Source organism: Petaurus breviceps, unplaced genomic scaffold (genome assembly GCF_028583685.1).
Source record: "Petaurus breviceps papuanus isolate PSGF00001 unplaced genomic scaffold, PetGlider_PUasm1.0 91133, whole genome shotgun sequence".
In the NCBI taxonomy this organism is placed as follows: domain Eukaryota; kingdom Metazoa; phylum Chordata; class Mammalia; order Diprotodontia; family Petauridae; genus Petaurus; species Petaurus breviceps.
The window spans coordinates 78,756,800-78,781,855 of NW_027187419.1; the positions used below are offsets into that span (position 1 = coordinate 78,756,800).

The 25,056-nt window shown below is 34.1% G+C and overlaps 1 protein-coding gene across 5 annotated transcripts in view; it reads left to right on the forward strand.

Annotated features, from left to right (window-relative positions):
• Positions 1 to 25,056, forward strand: part of GALNT13 (polypeptide N-acetylgalactosaminyltransferase 13) — an 812,973-nt gene that overhangs the window by 775,538 nt on the left and 12,379 nt on the right. Inside the window, exon 12 of one of the 5 annotated variants that reach the window (XM_069080113.1) lies at positions 7,170 to 7,534. The exons of the other annotated variants lie outside the window; for them this stretch is intronic. Within the exon in view, the coding sequence (XP_068936214.1) occupies positions 7,170 to 7,184 (15 nt within the window). The 3' untranslated portion in view covers positions 7,185 to 7,534. Of the gene's footprint in view, positions 1 to 7,169; positions 7,535 to 25,056 lie in introns of those variants that run through there. 5 annotated transcript variants of the gene reach the window in all.

Consider the following 25,056-nt stretch of genomic DNA (forward strand, 5'->3'; position numbering starts at 1 on the left):
TAATTGATTTTCGAACTTTGTAAAAGCTTTCATCAGTCATTGCTTAATGACAGAAAAAGTGCTTTGTAGTCCAAGTCTTAAAATTATCCAAAGAACAAGGTATTGATGCATGTATGACAGTGTTGATGTGTCCGCACGAGAAAAATTCTAATAGAAATAGATGAGACTAAATAATAATTAGAGGTAGATAATAACAATAGAGATAGCCTAAAGTTGTCAAGCAAGACTACCTCCTCTACCAATCCACCAGTCTAAGAAAGTTTTATCAAGAAACTGTCATACAATAAATCATTACAGGGTAACTCATTTCATTAAAATGAAAAAAATTGTTATTCAAAATTCATCAAACTAACTATGTGTAAAGAGAAATTGATATGAACTTTCAGATAATTTAAGCCTCTGAAGTTGTTAAAACTTAAACCTGTTGAGATACACTGTACTTTATATTTGAGACCAATCAGTCAGTTAATAAACATTTATTAAGCAGCTACTAAGTTCCAGACTCTCAGTTTCTTGGATTCAAAGGCAAAAGACAGTTCCTGCCATTGAGGAACTTACAATATAATAAGGGAAACAACATGCAAACAGCTATGTTCAAACAAGCTATATAGGATGAATAAGAAGTAATCAACATAGAGGTCATGAAAATTAAGGATTGAGAAAGGCTACTTGTAGAAGGTGGGATTTTAGCTGATATTTGAAGGACATCAAGATTTGGAGATGAGGAGGGAGAGAATTCCAGGCATCACAGTCAGCAACTGAAAAGATCCAGAGTAAGAAGATGGAGTCTTAAGGAACAGCAAGACCAGGATTAAACATTATACATTTTTTGTAAATTTTTCCTCTTTGATATCATAACTATTGCATTTTTTCCTGGTAGCACTTAGTGATAAAAGCAAGAAAACCAAAATAAAGGTTTATTTATTATTATCTGAAAGCAAAGCAAGAGGGAAAGGCAAGTCCTGTGTCCTCACCCTACAAGTAAACCTCCTTATTTGGGAACTGATGCAATGTAACTTTTGGTTATAATATCATGTCTCGTGTGTGTGTGTATATATATGTATATATACACAGAGACAAACATATAAACATACATGTACATATATACAATATTATATATTATTATAGTATGTATTATACTATTAGCATAATATACTATATAATGTATAGAATTATATTGTGTATTAGTATGTAATATTACATTATACATATACATAAATAAAAACTACCAACTAGGTATAAGAGAAACATTGTATTATTTACTTAAAGATTGATTTAAGCATCTGACTTTACCTCAATCATCATAAACTAAATGTGTTTAAAGTCTTTAAGGATATGTTATGTATCATCAAGAAACACTTTTTAGCAACTGTAATAGTTCCATGTCTCTGCCCCTACATCCTAGACTTTGGTTATCTAGATTATATTTTTGGCAAATTTATGTTGTTAATTATAGGATAATGATGATGGCTGTCATTTAAGTATTATTTTATGACCTACAAAATGATTTGCTTACATTATTTCTTGATATCCTTTGCATAGCTTAGAATTTATAAAATTATTTCACATCTGTGTATTTAGTTTACAAAATATTTTCATATAATGTGTGCATAGCACCTGATAGTTACAAAGTGCTTTACCAAACACTGTCACTATTAATTTTCATAACCAAGATATTATTATCACCATTTAACAAATGAGGCTTTTTCTAGCACTGGACCAGATCCCCTGAGTTCCAATTCTTATGGAGATTGAGGAGGCTGTGATTAAGAAACATGGAAACTGATAGAGCAATCAATGGCCAGAAAGATATTCTCTCCTCACAATATCATGCTGACCTTTCACTATTGTCCTCACCAATATTCATGTTGAATTGAACATACAAATAATACTTGAAATTTTAGAATTTTCAGAATTAAGTTCCATTGCCAAGCAATATCCCTTACTCCCACCAATCATGACTTTTGCATAAGAATATATATCATTGTTGGGGAACAGAAAGGGTGGGACAGAAGGAGAAAGAAAGAGAAAAAAAATCTAACATAAAATTACAGTGGAGGAACTTATAGCCAAGCAATGTGTAAAAACAAAATCCACCATCAGATGGAGCTAATAAAAAAGAAATATTTATTTAAGGATGCTGAATAGAAACTACTTCATTCTTTTCAGTTCTCTTCACAAAATAAATAGTTCTAGCATTTGAAATTTTCTGCTTGATTAAGTGGTTGGTGATTTAACTAAAAAGAGAAATAAATCCTACTTTTACAGGCTACCAGTAAACCAGAGTTTAGGAAATTGCACTGGACAAGTTTTTTACACTAAACTGTTGGCCAAAGCTCTGTGGCTAAAAAGCACTTGGATTTTTAATGACCTTGAATCATTGATAAGATTATATTTTTAAGGACTTTTCTACTCTTAACTTTTTTTTAATGTTATTTTAATTTATTGTACTGGGTTGTCTCAGAGTGGAATGATAAGGTTACCTAATTTTTTTTTTTGTGATTTGACTATGCTTCTATAGGTGGTTTTCTGAACTAATATGTAGACAACTTTATGATCCTTTTAAGGTATTAAATGTTTCTACATGATGCATAGATTAAAAGAAAATCATAAATAACTTCAGTATGCATTGAGATGTTTTCTCTTTTTCTCCACCCATTCTAGGATCTCTTCTTTTCTTTCATATTGTGCCTGTTTCATTTACTTGCCTTTCTTAATTTTTTACTCTTCATCGCTTGTAATTGCGGTCATCATCATCATCACAAAATCCTTAATGAGTACTGGATGCACTGAAAATCATTGCACTATACTTTTTGATATGGAATCTGACTTTCTTAATTCAGATGACAATCGAGACCCTAATTCTACTGTTTTCTCTTTACTGTTCTATTCCTACCTATCCACTGCGTGGACATAGATAATTCTGAGCTCTTCCCTGGATATCTAGCTCTTCTGGAAGGAAAATGAAAAGTGTTAAGGAAAATGAAAAGTGTTAAGAATACCAAGAAAGCACACAATCCTAAATCTTGTTGTTGTTTTTTTTACTGAGTATTTAACCAGAATTTTTTTCTTTTTCCCTAAAATCTCTGTTATGTTAAGATAACTCCACCAGATAGTATGAAGAGAGTTTGTAATGATATTTCTATAAAATAGTATAAAAGGACATCTACCAAGCCACATCATCTCTCCAACCTAGCTTTTTTGGATGTCCAAACTGAGATTTGTATATATTTACCCATTCTACTTCACCCTAGTTCATTTCTGAAATATGAGTTATTGGTCATTGACTCTAAACATTAGATTTCCAAGTCCCAAATCACTTAGTATTAGTTATCAAGTAGATAGGACATGTGAACAAATGATATTTTTACTGCAAAGTTGAGAAACAACATTTATTATACTTAGCATTTTAGAATATAGTGTTTTGATATTTTATTGGTTTTGCAATCTTGTTGATATCACCACTACCTCTAATTTTCCAAATAACTCATATATATCTTTTCATCCTTTGTAATGTTTGTCCATGCTAAAAGTCCTCCAGAGAAGATCTATTTAATTCATTTGAAGACTTTTGATATTATGTTCTCCAATGAAACATTGAAATTGCCTCAATGTTACTCACTATTGCCATATGAGTGGGGTGGCCAGGTTACACAGAGGATAGAGTGCTGGGCCTGGAATCAGGAAGACCTGAATTTAAATCCAGACACTTACAAGCTCTGTGACCCTGGACAAATCATTTAACCCTGTTTGCTTCAGTTTCCTCACCTGTAAAATGATCTCAAGAAGGAAATGGCAAACCACTCCAGTATCTTTGCCGAGAAAATGCCAAAAGAGGTCATGACAAGTCAGACACAACTGAAACAACTTAACAATTACCATAAAAATTGCTATGTGACCAACATGCTTTATTTTCTAGTCATACATACTTTTAACAATGTCTCTTTATGACATTTCACATGTAAACAGACATTGGTAAATTGTGACCTACTTGTAATAACCATAAATCCCCTTAAATTTTGGGTCATCTGAGATTATAGTTTTCAATTATCCATAATTATATTACAATACAAAGGAAAATATTGGTATTTAAAAAGATGAGTTTTAGGGGCAGGGAACAGAATCAAATCATTGAAAGATTTTTGTAATTTTCTAAATGCCATCCAGCCCTCTTTGTTCTTCCTATACAATTTCTGATCCAGTTCATTGCTCATCTACATTAACCATCCAAGAAAAATGTATTGACAGACTAATTCAATGGCCTTTCATCTAATTGCATATCACAATCTGGGAAATATACATTCCTCATCCACTTGATATTTTTTTTCTGTATACCTTGCTAGACCTATATCTTTTGAGTGGTCATGAAATTTCTCGTGTGGGATCTGTAGTGTTTAAGGCCTAAATGAAATCAGCAGAATGTTATGCCAAACAGAAGTATCTATGTTATTCTCCACAGAAAAGCTTTCTATCATTTCAAATTAACATAGGTCAATACTTCATTACATCAACAAACGTATTTGGCAAGTTTCTGTCTTCTTATTTTACATCTTGCTTAATTTATATTCAGAGTATTGCCAAATAACATTATCTTTCTCATTGTTATCTATCAAGTGATCTTGTACTCTTCTTTTATCTGGGATATTTTGACATAAACAAGGAATAACCTATGAAAACCCTGCTTGTTTCCTTCTCAGTTCTTCATAAAACATGTCCTTAGGAAGTGCATAACTTTCCAAATAATTTTGCTTAAAAGAAACATGCACTTATCACCATGAATTAAATACTAAGTGATTATTATTTCTACATAAGAGATTAAGTAATTTTTTCCAATAATGTATCACATAAGCAGCTTATATTGGTGTTAAAAGAGAATGCTGTTGTTGTTAAAAAATGGACTTTGGTGGTAGACAGCAGCTTGGAATCATTGAAAGCACTGCACAGTTTCCCCAAAGAAATCCAACCCACTCTCCTCCTATTCAACTCTGGGTCTAGCTCACTGTCCATCTGCAGCGCTTGTCAAAGAGAGCTAACTCCATGGGAGGCCCATCCAACTGAAAGGCACAATCTGGGCAATATTCATTCTCCTTCCCCTTGGCTTCTTCCTTGAATAATTGCTAGGTTGATCTTGTCTCTTCCTTTTGCTGCTATGAACTTCTCCAAAAATATTCCTAATGAAAATGGGAAAAAATAAATAAGGTTTTTAGATAATTTTCAATAGCAAACCACATCTTTGTAATCATACTTTAAATTTCACTGATGGTAGGTTGGAGAAGGATAGCCTCAAACTGTGATTTCCTTATTATAAGTGTCTCCACCTAGAGAAATACCCTTTACCAGCGCAGATCTGCAACTCTTCTATAAATAGTCTACGAGAATTGCTTGAGTGCACTAACATGTTAAGTGACATGACCAGGTTGTATATATCGATCATGTGTCAGAAGCAGGACTTGAAACAAGGTCCTCCTAATCCCAATTGCAGCTCTCTATCCACTAGGCTATATTTTCTGTCATACCATTCTCTCTCATAAGCAGACTTTGACCTCAAGAAAACAAAATGTCATCAGGACCAGTGACAATGGTCCTAATTCTTATATCTCTAGGACTCCCAGGTTTGTATGGGGTGTTCAGGAGGACTAGCACCTCTGGTGTGAGGGCTTGCCGAGCCCTTTTCAAGGACTGCTTCATCCACCTTTGATATTCACCTAATTCACCAAACTCTCATCTGTGGCTCCAAAAAGCCAAAGTATGGTTAGCATCTATAACCTGTTAAAACATCTAGGCAGATGAACTAAACCTGGTTGAGGGTAACAGATATACTTCAGACCTGCTGATGAATTAGGGGAATGTCTACCCCAAGCATGTGAAGACTTTACCTAGCAGAATTAATGATTGAGAACAGTGTGTTCCAAGGGACATGAAGGCAGCTGAAACATGTGCTATGGAGTGCTCAGAGCATGGTCAGACATCAAAAATACCAAGGTCATCCACAGTATCCCAGATCATTACCAGTCTTCTTGAATTTTGGCCTACCACTGGATTTCAATGACTCAAAAAGAGATAGTGAGACTCATGACTTGTGCAACTTTACCTCACTTAAATACAATTTACATACAAGTCAATATATCATTGGGTTTCTTTATAAATGAATGACAAACAATAACAGGACTCCCAATTTGGAACCCCCAAGGTTCTGATTCATATGAATGTCATCTGTGGTCCACTACCTCAGGCCAGTTGCTGCAACAACATTTCTCTAGATTTTTTGACCTTATTTTCACCAACTGCCTTGCTGTCATGTGTGGCACCCTCCTCATCCTCTTGCTTTCCAGTTCTATAACCAAATCAAGTAAATATGGTCATTGCTTCTGGGAAGAGTATGTCAATCAACTCTTCTATTGTTTTACTCATCATCATGTAACTTTACTCACCAAAATTAACTTATCTGGCCACCATTTCCCTATATATGTCTCCTATTATTTGAAAACAAGCTCTTTGAGGTGAGAGACTGCCTTCATTTTGTTTTGCATTCCGGACTTGGCACATGTATTAAATGATTTTTTTACCCATCCACTCTTTTTTTTTTTTTTTAAGCAATCGGGGTTAAGTAACTTGGTTACACGGCCAGTTGTTTCTGGGTGGGTGCTAAGTGTCTGAGCCCGGGATTCGATCTCCAGGTCTTCTCAACACTGGAGCCGGTGCTCTTACTTGCTGTGCTACCTGGCCGCCCCTACCCATCCACTCTTAATGTTTAGTAAGCAGATGTTAAGAAGATCTTGCAAGATTCCTTGACAGATGCAACCAGAATGATAACTTTGTTTAGCAGTCTAAGTATCAATAGCAAACAAGATGTAAAACAGGAGACCAATCCTTACCAAAGGTATTTGCCAATATCTTAGAGATGTACAACTTGATATAGTCCACAAGTTAGTAGCAAAACTTTAAATTGCAGCTTGGAGCAAATTAAAATGCAGTTAGAAACTATTTAACTAGCTAACTAAATATACAATAAAATATAGGTAATACATACTTTGTGGTATTCTAAATCCATTTTCATCCACAAGAATTTGTTCCTATTTGAGCTTGACAGCCACTGTCCTAGAGAACATAAAGTTCACATTTAGATGTAAGATAGACTGATGAGTTTCTCAAGATGCTTTTATTTGCAGGTGGTGTTATGTTGATTACATCCAGCCCTGGAACACTGCAGGGACTTCCCAGTGGAGTTCATGGAAGTTCACATGAAATCAGTTAGTTGCCTTTGATCTCTGTATTTTTAGAATTAGCCAGGGCTACTTACCTGAAAGGAATTTGGAAAAGTGGTAATGGTAGGAGTCTTACAACTACAACAATTGATGAAGATTAAATAACTTTTCCAAAGAATAATATCCCCAAAGCTTGAAATGACTTACTCAGTGATTTTTTTTCTTTTTATTTTAAAGCCCCCTGCTCACTTACACTGCTTGCTTTTCTTAGTAATTGGAAGAATGTTCAACAATAAATGTTTTCTATTTAGGTAAATAAACAATTTCAAAACCACATTGTCAATATGGCCTAATTTCCTTAAAACTTCAGCTGTATATATTCATGGGATAATTAGCTACTTATCTAATTGCATCTCCTTTTAAATTGAATGCATTTGAATGAACATTTGGCTAGAAACATACTTTAAAAGGCTTATTTTTCCTCTTTATTAATACCGTTTTCTTAAGTAACAAAGCTAATAGTTGGACACTTTATTCCTTAGATCTGGGTTTTAAAGTATATATTCAATTCATTTCCATTCAATATTTGTTAGAGCTTATTATATACACCATGCTAGGTGTTGGTGATTCAGTGATGAGACAGGGAAACAGAGATAGAGAGAAAGTGACAGAGACAGAAAGAGAGAGACCTTATAACAAAATAATAGGGATTCAACAAGTATACAAGGTAGAATCCCATTAAGAGAAAATAAGACAAAGTTTGTTAAGAAAATTTAAGGAGAAATGATCACATCAAGGAGAAAATCTGTGAGTTTCATAAATGATGTGGCACCTTAATTGTGTCTTGATAAAAGGAAAATGTTTAAGCAAGTAGAGTTGTGGAGGAGCATATTCAAAGCATGTCGTGAATATATAGAACCAAGAAAATGTGATATAGATATTTTTAAATCTACTTAACTGTACAGTTTAGTTAGAAATTGAGAGTGCATGAACATAATAATGTTTTATAAGACTGAAAGGGTCAATTTAGTGGTTTACAGTATAAACTTTTTTTTAATTGTAGAACCCACATGTCCTATCTATGTCTTCCCTTGTGTTTTATTCACAAAACCACTTTGTTTCCTTTATACATTCTTTTGATAAATGAATCTTTGTCATTTTAGACTCAGGATTATCTTTAGCATCAGAAAGGTAGAACGCAACATTCCAGACAGTGGGAATTGGTTTGGTTTTTTTTTATCGTTTAGTGCCCAGTGCCTAGCATAGGGTCTGACAGAAACTAGGGGAAAATAAATAAATAAATGAATGAATAAATATTGCACTCGGTCTTCAAAGTTAAACTAAGGAGTTTGTATTTTATCCTAGAGGGAGCCCTGATTTTTTTTTAACAGGGAAACAACATAGATAATTGTATTACAAGGATTACTTTTAGTAGCTGCATGAAAAATGAATTTGAAAAGAGGCAGACTGGAGGTAAACAGGTCAGTTTGGAGGCTAAAACAATAACCTCCAAGGTAAAAAGGTATAAGAATCTGTGGAGAATGTTGATGACATATTTGAGAGATATTATGTGAAAGAATCAATAGAACTTGGTAACATTTGAAATTGAGAGTAGCAGTTCAGGGAGAAGGAATAATAAAAAGTAACCTCACTGTTTTGAGTTCAGACCACTAGAAATTCCATTGAGAAATAAATTTTCAGAAAAGTTTCTGTTTTATCTCCACTTTAAAATGCTATGAGGTTCCTATCTTTCTGAAACCTAATGTAAATACTTTGTATACCTTACTGCTCTGGAACCTAGAATGGTATATGTGGATTCCAAAAAGGAAAAAAAATACATTTGCTGATGCAGTTGAGATGGGGTAAGGTTGAGTACTGGATTATAATGAGAGCCCTGCCATTCCCAGTGTTCTGTTCTGTTGAGGACTCCTTGTTTTCTCAGTTTGAAGAGGAGTGGAAATCTGTTCCAACCCATTTGAAATGTATATTTTGCTGCAATAATTGCAGATAATGACATTTCTTTGTGAGCATCCAGGCAACTCAGTACAGTACAAAGATCTGGATTTAGTACAGCACACATACACTCAACAAACACTAAGCAACAAGATTTTAAAAAATAAGGTTCTAAAAATAATCCCTGTTTTTCGTGTGGTAAAGAAAGTAGATTGAGAGGATCTGGTATAGAAATCCAGTTGTAGCAAAGAAGTTGGTTTTTTTTTATTGACAATAAAAGTTTTTTATATAACTCAAATATCTGTTATGATTAAAAACATTTTAATGATTATTTGCTGAAATTCCCATTTGAACCTTATATTTAGTCATTGATATTTTTCCATTTTTCTTTTATTTCTGTAAGTATGCAGGTAAATGGGAATATAACTTTAAGGTAAGTGATCTGAAACCAGCTGACAATTAAATCCTAGTTATTTAATTTCCCTGTGTAGACTTGTAGTTTAGAAGGCTGTAGACATAGGAAAGTTTTACCTTTCTATGTTTGTATTCACAGTAGTCATAGTTGTGACCTGTTATGGAATCTGTTATTGGATTGAATACTGAGAACTCAACAATGCATTTTAATGCCTATTTGTGGATAAAAATACCAACTAGATTTTTCAGCACATCTTTTTTCTTTTACTGAATATGCCAATTTATCCTGTTGGAGAAATGTGATTAAGTATGTGAAATAAAAATTTCACTATAAGAATCTATATTTTACATGTTTTCTCATGCAACTAAAGAGCAGAGAAGAAATCCATATTTGCTACTAATTTAAGGGGCTCTTTGTCAAACTCATTCTCTCTATAACCAACAGTATATGCAATCACTGAGCCAATTTCTTTTTATTTTAATGCTTTTATTAGAATATCACAATTATTAATTCCTGTGCAAGTAATAAAAATCAGAAATGCAATAATTTTAATGAACAGAGGCCATCTCTTCAATGAAATAACCAAAAATACCCTATTCAACTTTTAAAGATTTATTTCTGATTACATTGACATGACCTAATTCTATCCAACTAGAATAAGTTTCCAATCCCAAAACTGTCTTCTTTATCAGACTCTCAAGTGGCTTCAGTTGTATATTAAAGTTTGAAAAGATTTGGGAAAACAGACTTTGTGCATGCATATTTTAAGCAACAAAATAGAAAAAACATGAATATATTATTTTTGACAAATGATTAGCTACTTCCAATGTACCTTACACACCAGTATAATTGTATAGTCTCATTATTTTTTAATTGCTATGGAAGGGTTTATGATTTTGTTTGGGTGGGAACTCTCTCCTCCATTACAAATTGCTGCCTCATCTATGATCAAGTAAATAAGTATCAGGGAGTTGCCTAAGTAATGTAGGGGTTAAATTACTTGACCAAGTCATCATCTTGATTAGTGTCAGAATTGGAATTTGAACCAAGATCATCCTAATCCCAAAGGAAAACTGTTATTTATAAGTATGCATTACTCTCATTTGGGACTCTGTGTTAGTCTACAAGATTTTATATTTGCTTATTACACTTACTCTCTACCAAGAATAGTGCAAAATACCAGGATTTTTTTTTAAAGCAAAAGTATAGCCCTTGCCCTCATGGAGCTCACTTTCTAGGGAGGGAAAAATGTGTGTATATACATATCTTTTTATGCATGTGTTTGTGTATGTGTGTATATGCACACATGTATATATGTATACACACAGATATGCTTTATATGTGCATGTATACACAAATTTATAAGTATTGTATGTGTGTGTGTGTGTGTGTGTATACGACATATATAGGGTAAATGGAAGAACTACAGACTGGTTATCTAATATGCTGTTCTCAGCTAACATCTGCTGATTTTAGATTGAATTGCAACAGCTATATAGTCACTTTTCCACAGAGAAAGAGTCTTAACAGTTTTAACAAATAGCTTTAAGAACTCTTTTCAGGACTGGAGTGACTCATCTACACAACCATACATAGCTGCCAGCAAAAGCCCTTGGTTTTAGATTATCTCTCATTTGATCTACTTTGCTTCTGACAACTCCCACTCCCTGAACACAGGCTATGTTGAGTTGATGTGAGTACAAATCAAAGTATTAATAATACAAATAGTAAAAAAAATCATAATAAACATTTCCATTTTCCTTTAAAGTTTTTCATAGTGGAGGAGGATCCAGGATGGCAGAATAGAGGCAGAAACTCACCTGAACTCTCCAAAATTACCCTCCAAACTACTTTAAAATAACACATCAGAGGGGCAGCTAGGTGGTACAGTGAATAGAGCAACGGCCCTGGAATCAAGAGAACCTTCATTCAAATCTGGCCTCAGACACTTAACACTTACTAGCTGTTTGATTTGGGCAAGTCACTTAACCCCCATTGCCCTGTCTTCCCCACTCCAAAAAGCAAAAAAGAAAATACCACATCAAAAGGAATTCTGGAGAGACAGAGTCAATAAGAAATTGGGGTAAAACAATTTTCTAGATAGTGATAACTTAGGAAGTCAGTTGGAAAGGTCAATTTCACCAGGATAATGTTTGGGCCTGGAGTACAGTACAGGCTACACTCTAACAGTATCAACAGATCTTGGGTCAGTGGCTACAATAGTAGCAATTTGGGGAGCTTTCATGAAAAACTTAAAACTTGCGACAATGCCCCTTCCATACCAGGAGGAGAGCCCAGCTTTAAAGTTCAAAGTCAGTAAATAGGCTAGAAAATGAGCAGACAACAACAATAACAAAGAGGACCTGTCCATAAAAAAAAAAAAACTTCTATGATGAGAGGGAAGGTCAAAAGACAAACATAGAAGAAGAAAACAATGTCAAAACAACTACATGCAAAGTTTAAAAGAAAAACATGAATTGAATCCAAGCACAGCAAGAATTCTTGGAAGAGCTCAAAAAGGATTTTAAAAATCAAGTCACAGAAGAAGAAAAATTGGGAAAAGAAATGTGAAGAAAATAATGCCTCTAAACATAAAAATTTGCCTAATGGTAAAAAAAAAAAAAGGTATAAAAATCCACTGAAGAGAAAAGCTTAAAAAACAGAAATAACCAAATAAAAAAGAGGCACACAGTTAACTGAAGATATTAACTCCTTAAAAAGAAAAAGAGGTACACAATGTCACTGAAGAAAATGATTTCTTAAAAATTAGAATTGGGGGACGGAGTCAAGATGGCAGAGTAGAAACAGGACTTCTGCGGGGCTTCGGCTCTCACCTCCACCAATTCATGTAAAAGGTGACTCTGAAGAAACTTTGGAACTACAGAACCCACAAAATGACACAAAGAAGCTAACCTTCCAGTGGGCCAGGAGCAGGTAGCCAGCACAGTACTCTAGGAGCCTGGCCCTGTGCCAGCCCAAGGTTTTAGCCCCAGGGCAGGCCTGACCAACCACTGGCTGGATCAGATCACCAGCAGCTGTGGTGGTTTCCAGAATTAAAAATTAGAATTGGGCAAGTAAAAGCTAATGACTCCAGAAGACATCAAAAAAAGTTAAAAGGGTGAAAAAAATAGAAGAAAAAATTAAACATTTCAAGGAAAAAGACAACTGACCTGGGGAAAAATAAAAAGATTGAGAAGAGATAATTGAGAATTACTGGATTACCTGAAAGCTATAATAATGCTATCATATTTCAAATATATATATATATATATATATAATCTGCTGTGAAATCCTAGAACAAGTAGGTAAAATAGAAATTGAAAGAATTCACTTATCACCTCCTGAAAGTGATCTCAAAATGAAAATTCTCTGGAATATTATGATCAAATTCTAGAGCTTCTAGGGGAAAGAAAAAATGTTGCAAGTACCTAGAAACAAATAATTCGAACATCATGGAGTCAGCCTGGATCACACAAGATTTAGCAGCTTCCATATTAAAGGGGAAGAGGGCTTAGAATATGATATTCAGGCTAAGTAGCTAAGATTATAACTAGGAAAAAATAACCTACCCAGAAAAACTGAGTATAATCTTCCAGGGGAAAATAGATGTTTAGTGAAAGTATTAGAGTATTTTAGAAATTTTTCTCAACAAGCCAGAGCTGAATGAAAAAAAATTACTTTCAAATACAAAACTCAAAAGAAGCATAAAAGGTAAAAACATAAAAGAGAAATAATAAGGGATTTAATAATATTAAACTGTTTACATACCTGTATGGAAAATTGTTTTGTTTACTTTTAGGGAGATGTAAAAGAGTACATACATAGATAAAGGGCATGTATCTGAGCTAATTATGATGGAATGAATTCCAAAACATAAAATTTAGAGGTGAAAAAGAGCTAGAAAAGTTATAACAAAATGCATCTGGTAGGGAAAATAGGTTAGAATAGCAAGAGTATCAAAGGGGGAAAATGTGAAGGAAAGTGGCCTAGCTGTACCAGATTTCAAAGCATGTTACAAACTGGAAATCATCAAAATAATCTGCTACTAGCTAAGAAATAGGGTGGTGGAGCAGTAGAAGAAAATTGGATATATAATATACAGTAGTTAATGACCATAGTAATCTAGCATTTGATAAACCTGAAGATCCAAACTTTTGGGACAAGAAATTAATATTTGACTCAAATTTCTGGGAAAATTAGAAAGCAATTTGGCAGAAACTAGGTATATACCAACATCTCACACTGTATATCAAGATAAGGTCAAAATGGGTATATGATTTAGACATAAAGGATGATATCATAAGTAAATTTGGAGAATATGGAAAGTTATACATATCAGATGTGTAGCTACAGGGAGAAATTATGATGAAAGAAGAGATAGAGAGCACTGTGGGATGTAAAATGGGTAATTTTGATAATATTAAATTTTTAAAAGTCTTTGAAAAACAAAACCAATGAAGCAAAGATTAGGAGGAAGGCAGGACACTGGGGTGCAGGGGAGATTTATAGCAAGTTTCTCTGACAACAGCCTCACTTATCAAATATATAAAGAACTGAGTGAAATTTATGATGATACCAGTCATTCCCTAATTGATAAGTGGTCAAAGGGTATAAATAGGTGATTTTCAGAAGACAAAATCAGTTATCTATATTCATATGAAAAAAAAATTAAAACAACTAAGAGGTAACAATTCACACCTGTGATTTGTCTAGCATGAGAGAAAAGGAAAATGACTTGTTGGAGGGGATATGTGAAAATTGGGACACTGTTGGTGCAGTTGTGAGCTGATTCAGCCATTCTAGAGAGCAATTTGGAAATATTCTCAAAGAGCTAGGACACTGTGCATATACTTTGAGCTGGAAATAACACTGCTAGGCCTGTATCCCAAAGAGATCAAAGAAAAATAAAAATGACCTTATTGTACAAAAATATTTTAGAACAGCTCTTTTGTGGTGGTGAAGAATTGGAAATTGAGGTAATGTCCATCAAGCAGGGATGCCTGAACAAGTTGTGGTATATGATTGTGATGGAATATTATTGTGCTATAAGAAATGATGAGCAAGATGCCTTCAGAAAAATCTGGAAAAGTCTTACATGAACTGATGCAAAGTGAAATGGGCAGGTTGAGAACATTGTACACAGTAACAGAGATATTGTATGATGATCAGCCATGAGTAAATTAGCTCTTCTGATCATTGCAATGATCCAAGACACTCTCCACCTCCAGAGAGAGTCTGAATGCAAGTTAAAACATATATCTTTTTTAATTTTTTCTTTATTTTTCTTGGGGTTTTTGTCTTTTTTTTGCAACATGGTTAATATGGAAATATGTTTTGCAGAAGTTCATATGTATTATCTATATCAAATTGTTTGCCCTCTTAGGGAATTAAGCAAGTGGGGAGGTAAAAAAAAATTGGAACTTAATTTTTAAATGAATGTCAAAATTTACATGTAATTGAGAAAGATAAAATAAAAGGAAAAAAAAATAAAGTTTTTCCAAGTACTTTTTTTTTCTGGGGTGGCTAGGTGACACAATGAATAGAACACCAGCCCTGGAGTCAGGAGGACCTGAGTTCAAATCTGACCTCAGACACTTAACACAAAACTAGCCATGTGACCTTGGGCAAGTCACTTAACCCCAGTTGCCCTACCTTTTTCCCTCCAAAAAGCCAAAAGAAAAATCTAAAACAAAGTATTTTTTTCACATGCCAATGAACTATCTCAGGTATTATTTTCTTCATTTTATAGGTAAGGAAACTGAGACTGAGTTGTTAAATGATGTGACTAGAGTTATGTAACTGTTAGGAATTAGAACTGGATTTAAGTCAAATCTCATGACTAAAGCCCAATGTTTTGTCTCATATGGCCCTTCCAGAATCAAATTACTCTTTTTATGCCAGGAAAATAACATTTCCATAAGTATTTTAAAAACATCACCTAAAATAGGTATTAAATGATACCAGGGATCCTGGTATTTATGTGATATTTACTGAGGAAAAAGTATATTTTTAGGAAGAAAGTATATACTGAAAATTAATAAGAAATCTGACACAATAGTTATAGATGATTCACATACACTGGATAATTGATTCTACTTTGTCATGAGAAGATTGAAGTAGTCAAATTCTATAGTTTAGAAAATACTAGGAATATATTTAATGGATTTGTGAAGGGGGGGGTTAGGAAACCTACAGCCTTGAAACCAAATGGGACCCTCTAGGTCCTTAAGTGTGGCCTTCCATTTGGGTTCAGTCAAAGGTCCACACTTGAGGACCTAGAGGGCCCATATGGCCTCAAGGCCACAGGTCCCCCAGCTGGGGTTTGACCATTAAATGTACAAAGTACAATAACAACACAATAACATTAGCATAAAATATTTATAAAGAGCATTAATATTTCTAAATTGTTTTATGCACTTTATCTCATTTAATCTTCACAACAACCTTTTATAGTTAATGTCATCATGATATTCAGCATGTCTTCTTTGTTCTAATTTGTTATATGATATTGATTCTGAAATATTACTATATTTGTTCCTGAATACTCATATTGGTTGTGCTATATACAATACTACATAAATAAATTTTAGACTTATGGTTGCTTATGTAGGATTTCATTTATTAAGTACTAAGCATGTACAGATCATATGCATCATGGGATAGATAATTGTCCATTACATAAGGATGTGGATCCCAATTTGTCTTTACTGATTGTCATGACCTAAATATTTCCCAATAAAACTCAGTTCCTTGAAAGCATGAACTATTTCAATTTTATATTCATGTCTCTAGAGCCTTACACAGTGTTTTCCTTATAACAGATTCATGCTATCAATTCATTGATAGTAACAGTAAGCAATTCTTCATCTGCTATAATCTGTAGCATCATGAGTTTTCTGAACTGGAAATCAGTTTAAATTTTCAAGTAGAAATTAAACCATTAACACTGGTCTTCTAAAGTCCATACATACACACACACACACACACACACACACACACACACACATATATATATATATATATATATATATATATATATATATATACTATATCAATGATAACAACAAGAAGTAGCTAGAATTTAAAGCTGAAGGACCAGTGTTTAAATGTCTTTTCTGCCACTTATTACCTGTGTGATTTTGGATAAATTTCTAAACCCCTCTGGGCCTTAGTTTCATTATCAGTAAAATGAAAGATTGAGATTGGATTATATGACCTCCAAAGCCCTTTTTAGCTTTGAATCTATATGAATCCTATGATTTTTAGTAAAAACTGTGACTCAAAAGCAATCATTGAAGAGACATTTATGTGTCACAGGACAAAAATTCATTTTAACCATTCTACATAGAGATGTGTAGATGACACTACCCTCAAATTCATCCTTTGTTTTTTCCAAGGCAGTCTAGTTCTCCAAAAAGTATTCATGAACTGGTTTCTGCCCTTGTTTGTGCACAAATAGGTTGCTCACAGTTGAGTAAGAAAGAATGTTGAATAGGAAAAGCAGTTTTGTTACTGCCCAGTGAACCGAATGGTTCTATCATGGTCAGAGCAAGTGTCCGAGTGGAGTCTGTTTACCAATAATTACCCTCTTGAGGAAGCCTTGGAGGGGAGAAAGAACTGCAGAATTTAGACTCCAACTTCATTACAATCCTCAGGAAAAATAAGCCTTTGCTTTTCCCAGAAGGAATAAATTCTAGTGTACTTTTGTTGTCTCTTCAAGACAAACCTGCTTGCGCATTTATTTTGTAGTAACAGTAAAGATACCAATGGACTTTATTATCCAGTCATTATGCTGCTAAAGCCTTCCTCCAGAGATTTCCTTCACTTAAAGAATTATACCCTGATGCCTCATTTAAGATGGGGAGAGAATGGCATTTTCTCAACTTCTGAAACTGTTTTACTGGCATTGATGAACAGTGAATGACTTTTTATGACCACAGAGTTACAAGCACACTTAGTTTATGTTTCCATCTTGCCAGAAGAAAAATGAAAACTAAAAAATGTCATTAAAAATTATGATTTTTCTCCTAGATGCATGTTATTGACCAAGTTTTTCATTTCAATTCTTATGAATTTGGTATCATGTATACACAACTTAAAATGCAAAAACATTATGAATCATTTAGATACAGCCTAAATTTTTTTAGATAAAGGAGATGGTTATTCATGGTCTTGCCTGCCCTGTGATGCCTTAGCACTTTGTTTCCTCCAGTACCTATCTGAGCTCTGTAACTCTAGACATGAACCTTCACATACCAACATTGTATTTCCTAAAATATTTGAAGAAATGTTGAGTAAGGAACTCTTGTATATAACCTCCACTCAAAAAGAATTTGTTAAATAGTTACTAGGTGCAAGAGAATTTGTAGTCAGTGATTAAAAACCATCCTGATGCCCAAAAAGTATAATTTCCCATTTAATAAATTCTATCAAATTCCTTGTTTTGTCATTGTATATTTTTCACTTAGAATCAAAGATCCAATCCATTTGAGATAATAAAATCATGACTTTTTTTCTTGTTCCCATTCCAGTTAAGTGGCTTTTTTTTTTTTGCTGACTAAAATTGCTTAGTAGATGAACTCACATGCCATGCATAGGCAAACTCCTCCAGAGAAGATCTTTGTGAATGGAATTTGAAAGGTGAGGAGTTCTTTCTACTAGAGAATTTTTTTTCAGAATATCTCAACTGTAGCAGCCAGGTGACACAGTGAATAGGGTGCTGGGCCTGGAGTCAGGAAGACTGGAGTTCAAATTTTGACTCAGACAATTATTAACTTTGTGAACCTTAACAATCACTTAACCCTTTTTGCCTCATTTTCCTCATAGGTAAAATGTGCAAGGAAATGGCAAACCACTCCAATATCTTTGCCAAGAAAACTCCAAGTGGAATCACAAAGAGTCAGACAACTGTACAACAAATCCCAGTGTCCCCATTGTACACATAGAGAAGCTGAGGTTTAGAAATGTTAGTAGAGCCAGTAAGTTGTGGGGCAAATTTGAGAATCCAAGTTTTCTGTTCAATCCACTAGGTCAGATTTGTCTAGTCTTGCACTGCGGCCTGCAGCAAAACCAAGTGTTGCCCACTAGACTAAAATGTAATTGGGAAATATTTACAAAATAAATAAAAATGTATTAGGACATGATCAATGTTAATATGTGCTTTCCTTCCTGCCTTTCTTCCTCCTTCCTTCCTTCCTTCCTTTTGCTTTTTTCAGGGGGGAAGGGGGAGGTAGGTCAAGGAGTTAAGTGACTTGCCCAGTGTCACATGGCTAGGTTTTTTGTGTTCATTGTCTGAGGCCGGACTTGGAACTCAGGTACTCCTGACTCCAGGGCCGGTGTTGTATTCACTGCACTACCTAGCCACCCCTAGTGTGCTATTCACTGCCTCATCAACCACCCCAATATGTGATTTTATAAGTCAATATGCATCTGCAGTGATCAATTTTGTAATGTTCAGTAGTTCTTCTTTCTGTTTAATTTTGATAGCACTACAATAGACTATGTCAATGCAAAGATTGTACCAGAGACAAAAAAGACCCCAGGGGACAACTTTATTTTCTATAGCAAAGCAATCATTTTGATGTTTTTCCAGCAAAATCATTCATTTGACTTTGAATCCATTTTGTTCTCATGCATATTGGTACATCTCTATCCTGTAGTATTGAAGATCATAACTTTTTATAGCCTTTTTTTTTCAATATGAAATAGTGTGTAATGTGGAGAATAGAATGTTAGTCTCAAATCCAAGAAGATATAGCTTCAGTAGCTGCCTCTGGCAAATATTACCTTTGTGACCATTGATAAGTAGTTTCACTTCTCACCATGTTAGGCAACTCTCTAAGACTTTATGTGCTGATCTGCACTAATAAGGAGAGTTTCTCCATCTCTGAGTTCTCCATAGTTACAAAATCATATCTTGCTAGTAGGTATTGTTACTATTGAAATTGACTAATACTTTTTTGTTCACAGATATGTAACTATAGTTAGTATTTAAAATGTATTTCATTCTATTAAGAAAAAATATTACGTGTGAGGGGTGGAGTCAAGATGGCAGTGAGATGCCAGGAAGTTGCCTGAGTTCTCCATGGTTTCCCTCAGAAATAACGTTAAATTAATCCTCTAAATGGATTCTGGAGTGATCCACCAAAAGGGGTAGTGAAACAATTTTCTAGCCAAAGATAACTTGGAACTTCAGGGAAGGTCTGTCTCACTGGGGTAAAAACAAGCATGATACAGTGCAAACGACATGCTGGCAAACCAGCCAGAGACTTTTAGCCACAATACATGTCAGCAACCAAGGCTACTTGGTCCTGGTTCATCAGGCTAGTGGAAGAGCAGATTAGCTGTGAGGCCTTCAGGCCAAGCACAGAAGGAAAATTGGGAGTCCTAGAACCCAAAGCATAAAAGGTACAACTAGGCAGGCCACCCCAGTGTAGTGAGCAAGCCAACAGTCCCAGAAGCCACAGTGTGGAAAGGCAGTGATCAGGTCCCTCGCCCTCCATAAAAGAATCAAGGAACAGTGCCCCCTGTGAAATCCAAAAAGAGACCTGAACATAGAAAACTGCTATGATGACAGGGAAAATCAAAACTAAAACTCAGCACAGGACAACATTTTCCAAGTATCTACATGTGAAGTCTCAAAAGGGAATATAACTTGGTCTCAAACCAAAAAGTCTTCTTGGAAGAACTCAAAAAGGATTTTAAAAATCAAATAAGAGAGATAAAATTTTTAAATGAGAATTATACAGGAGAATTATGATTTAAAAAAAAAACAGCCAACAGCTTAGAAAATGTAGAGAAAAAAAACTGACTGAGAAAAACAATTCCTTAAAAGATAGAATTGGCTACATAGGAAACAAAATCCACTGAAGAATGGAAAAGGAGTTACAAAAGCTAACTGAAGAAAATAATTCCTCAAAAAATTAGAATTGGGTAAGTGGAAGCTAATGATTTATGAGACATCAAAAATCAGTCAAACAAAATCAGAAGAATGAAAAAAAAATACTGGAAAATGTAAAATACCCCATTGGAAAAACAACTGACCTGGAAAATAGATTGAGGAGAGACAATTTAAGAATTATTGGACTACCTGAAAGACATGGTCAGAAGGGGAACCTGACAGAATCTTTCAAGAAATAATCAAGGAAAACTGCCCTGATACCCTAGAAACAGAGGGTAAAAGAGGCATTGAAAGAATCAACTGATCATCTCCTGAAAGAGATTCCAAAACAAAAGCTGAAAGGAATGGTATAGCCAAATCCCAGAATTATAAGGGTCAGGAGAAAATACTGCTGCAGCCAGAAAGAAACAATTCAAATAACAAGGTCCACAGTCAGGATTACACAGGATTTAGCAACTTCTATATTTATGGATCTGAGGGCTTGGAACACGACATTTTATGAAGCAAAGGAGCTTGGATTGCAACCAAGAATCAACTACCCAGCAAAATTAAGTATAATCTTTCAGGGGAAAAGTGGACATGCAATGAAATAAGGGACATTCAATCTTTCCTGATGAAAAAACAGAGCTAAAAAGAAAATTTGATCCTCAAATATAAAACTCAAGAGAAGCATAAAAAAGTAAATGTGAAAGAAAAAAAATGTTATTTTATAATATAAACTGTTTATATCTCAACATTAGTATAGAAATTTATCTTACCCTATAGGGAAGTCTGAGGGAAAAAGAGGAAAAAAAATTGGGGACTGAAAGAAGGGAGGACAGATTGAAGGAGGTGGTGGTGAGAAACAAAACACTGGTGAGGAGGGACAGAGTGAAGGGAGACAGAAAAATATAAATGGGATGAGGGTATAGAATGGTGGGAAATACACAGTTAGTAAGGATAATTATGAATTTGCATAGGATGAACTCTCCCATGAAACAGAAGTATATAGCAGAGTGGATTAAAAACCATAATCCTTGGGGCGGCCAGTTAGCACAGCAAGTAAGAGCACCGGCCCCAGAGTCGGGATGAACTGGGATCGAATCCAGGCTCAGACACTTAGCACCCACCCAGAAACACCTGGCTGTGTAAGCTTGAGCAAGTTACTTAACCCCAATTGCTTAGGGGCAGCCAGGTAGCTCAGTGAGTAAGAATACTGGCCCCAGAGTTGGGATGACCTGGGATCGAATCCGGGCTCAGATACTTAGCACCACACCCAGAAATAACTGGCAGTGTAACCTTGAGCAAGTTACTTAACCCTGATTGCTTAAAAAAAACATCCTAAAATATGTTGTTTATAAAAAACACATGTGAAGCAGAGAGATACTCACAGAGTATCTCTGTGAAAACTGTAAAACAGTAGAACAGAATACATTATTCTCCACCTGAGGTAACCTGAATTCAGACAAAGCAAAAGCAAAAAAAAAAAAAAGATTAATTAAAAGAAATAATAAAAGAAATAGCATCATGCTAAAAGACCATGGACAATGAAGTAATATCATTACTAAATACATAGGCACTGTGTGGTATAGCATCCAAATTCTTTGAGAAGTTAAGGGAGTGAAAGAAAGACATTGACAGCAAAACTATACTAGTAAGGGACCCCAATTTCCCCCACTCAGAACTTGATAAATCTAACTACAAAATAAATAAGAAAGAAGTTAAGGAGATGAATAGAATTTTAGAAAGGTTATATATGGTCAACCTGTGGAAAAAATTGAAATGGAATAGAAAGGAAAATACCATTTTCTCAGTGGTACATGGCATCTAATAAAAATTACCCATGTGGTGGGGCATAAAAACCTCATAATCCAATGCAGAAAGGCAAAAATATTAAATGCATCCTTTCCTGATCATGATGCAATAAAAATTACATGTAATAAAGAGCCATGGAAAAATAGATTAAAAATTAATTGGAAACTAAATAGTCTAATCCTAAAGAATGAGTGGGTCAAATAACAAATCATAGAAACAATCAATAATTTCATCCAAGAGAATGACAATAATGTAACAAAAGCAATTCTTAGGGGAAGTTTTATGTCTTTCAATGCTTATGTGAATAAAATAAAGAAAGAGGAGATCAATGAATTGGACATACAACTAAAAAAAGCTAGAAAAAAAAATTAAAAATCCCCAATTAAATACCAAATTAGAAACTCTGAAAACCTAATGACAGATTAATAAAATTGAAATTAAGAAAACTACTGAACTGATAAACAAAATGAAGAGCTGGTTTTATGGGAAAAAATAGATAAAACTGATAAATTTGATTAAACAAGAAAGAAGAAAACCAAATAACCAGTATCAAAAATGAAAAGGGTGAATTCCCCACCAAAGAAGAGAAAATTAAAACAATTATTAGCAGCTATTTTGCCCAACTGTATGCCAATAAATTTGACAGTGAAATGGATGAGTATTTACAAAAATATAATTTGCCCAGATTAATTGAAGAGAAAATAAAATACTTAAATAACTCCATTTCAGAAAAAGAAATTGTACAAGACATCATCTAATTCCCTAAGAAAAAATATCCAGGGGCAGATGGATTTATAAGTGAATTCTCCCAAACATTTAAAGAACTATTTGGGATGAAGCCCTAACAAATTATTTTTATGATACTAATATGGTGCTGATACCTAAACCAGGAAGAGTCAAAGCAGAGAAAGAAATTATAGAACAATTTCCCTGATGAATATTGATGCAAAAATTTAAATAAAATATTAGCAAAGTGATTACAGCAACTTCTCATGAGTATAATACACTATGACTATGTCAGATTTCTATCAGGAATGCTGGGCTTATTCAATATTAGGAAAATTATCAGCATAATTGATCATATCAACAACAAAAATAACAGAAATTATATGATTATCTCCATGGATGCAGAAAAATCTTTTGACAAAATACAGCACCCATTCCTATCAGAAACAGTAGAGAGCATAGGAATAAGTGGAGTCTTCCTTAAAATGTTAAGTAACATCTCTGTAAAACCATCAGCAAGCATTATATGTAATGGCGATAAGTCAGAAGCATTTCCAGTAAGATCAGAGGTGAAGCAAGAATGTCCATTATCATCACTATTATTCATTATTGTACTAGAAATGCTATCATTAGCAATAAGAGAAGAAAAAATAAATTGGAGAAATTAGAATAGGCAAGTAGGAGACAAAGTTATCACTCTTTGCAGGTGATATGATGGTATTCTTAGAGAATCATAGAGAATCAGCTAAAAATTACTTGAAATAATTAACATCTTTAACAGTGTTGCAGGACATAAAATAAACACACATAAATCATTGGTGTGTGTGTGTGTGTGTGTGTGTGTGTGTATTTACTAACAAACCCCAGAAGCAAGAGATAGGGAAATTCCATTTAAATTAACTGTAGACAATATAAAATATTTAGGAGTCTACATGCCAAGAGAAACACAGGAACTCTATGATTACAAGTACAAAACACTTTTTACCCAAATAAAGTCAGATCTAAATACTTGGAAAAATATCAGTTGCTCATGGGTAGGCAGAAATAATATCATAAAAATGGCATTTCTGCCTATATTAATTTACTATTGAGGGCTGTACTAAACAAACTACCAAAAATATTTAATAGAGCTAGACGAAAATAATAACAAAATTCATCTGGAAAACAAAAGGTCAAGAATATCAAAGGAATTAATATTAAAAAATGCAAAGGAAGGTGGCTTAGCCATACCAGGTCTAAAACTTTATTAGAAAGTGGCAATCATTAATCTATTTGTTACAGGCTAAGAAACAGAGTGGTGGATCAGTAAAATAGGTTAGGTATATAAGACAGTATAAAATGACCATAGTAATCTACTGTTTGATACCCAAAAACTCCAGCTTCTGGGATAAGAACTCACTATTTGACAAAACTGCTGGGAAAACTGTAAAATAGTGTGGTAGAAACAAAGTATGGCATATACCAATATTTCACACCCTATGCCAAGATAAGTTCAAAATGGGTACAGAATTTAGACATAAAGAGTGATACCATAAGCAAATTAGAAGAGCAAGTAATAGTTTACCTGTCAGATCTATGGAGACAGGAAGAATTTATGACCAAAGAATAGAGAGAACATTATGAAATGCAAAATAGATAATTTTCATTACATTAAATTAAAAAAAATGTGTGCACATACAAAATCAATGCAATCAAGATGAGACAGAAAGCAGAAAACTGGGAAGTAGCTTTTTCAGCCAGTGTTTCTGATAAAGATCTCATTTCTAAGATATATAGAAAACTATATCAAATTTATAAGAATACAAGTCATTTTCCAATTGGTAGTCATAGAATATGAACAGGCACTTTTCACATGAAAATAAATCTATAGTCATATGAAAAAATGCTCCAAATTACTATTGATTGGAGGAATGCAAATTAAAACAATTTCGAGGTACTATCACATTTATCAGATTGGCTAATATGACAAAACAGGAAAATGATAATGTTGGAAAGCATTGGAAAATTGAGAGACATGCATTGTTGGGGGAGTTGTGAACTGATCCAACCATTCTGGAAAGCAA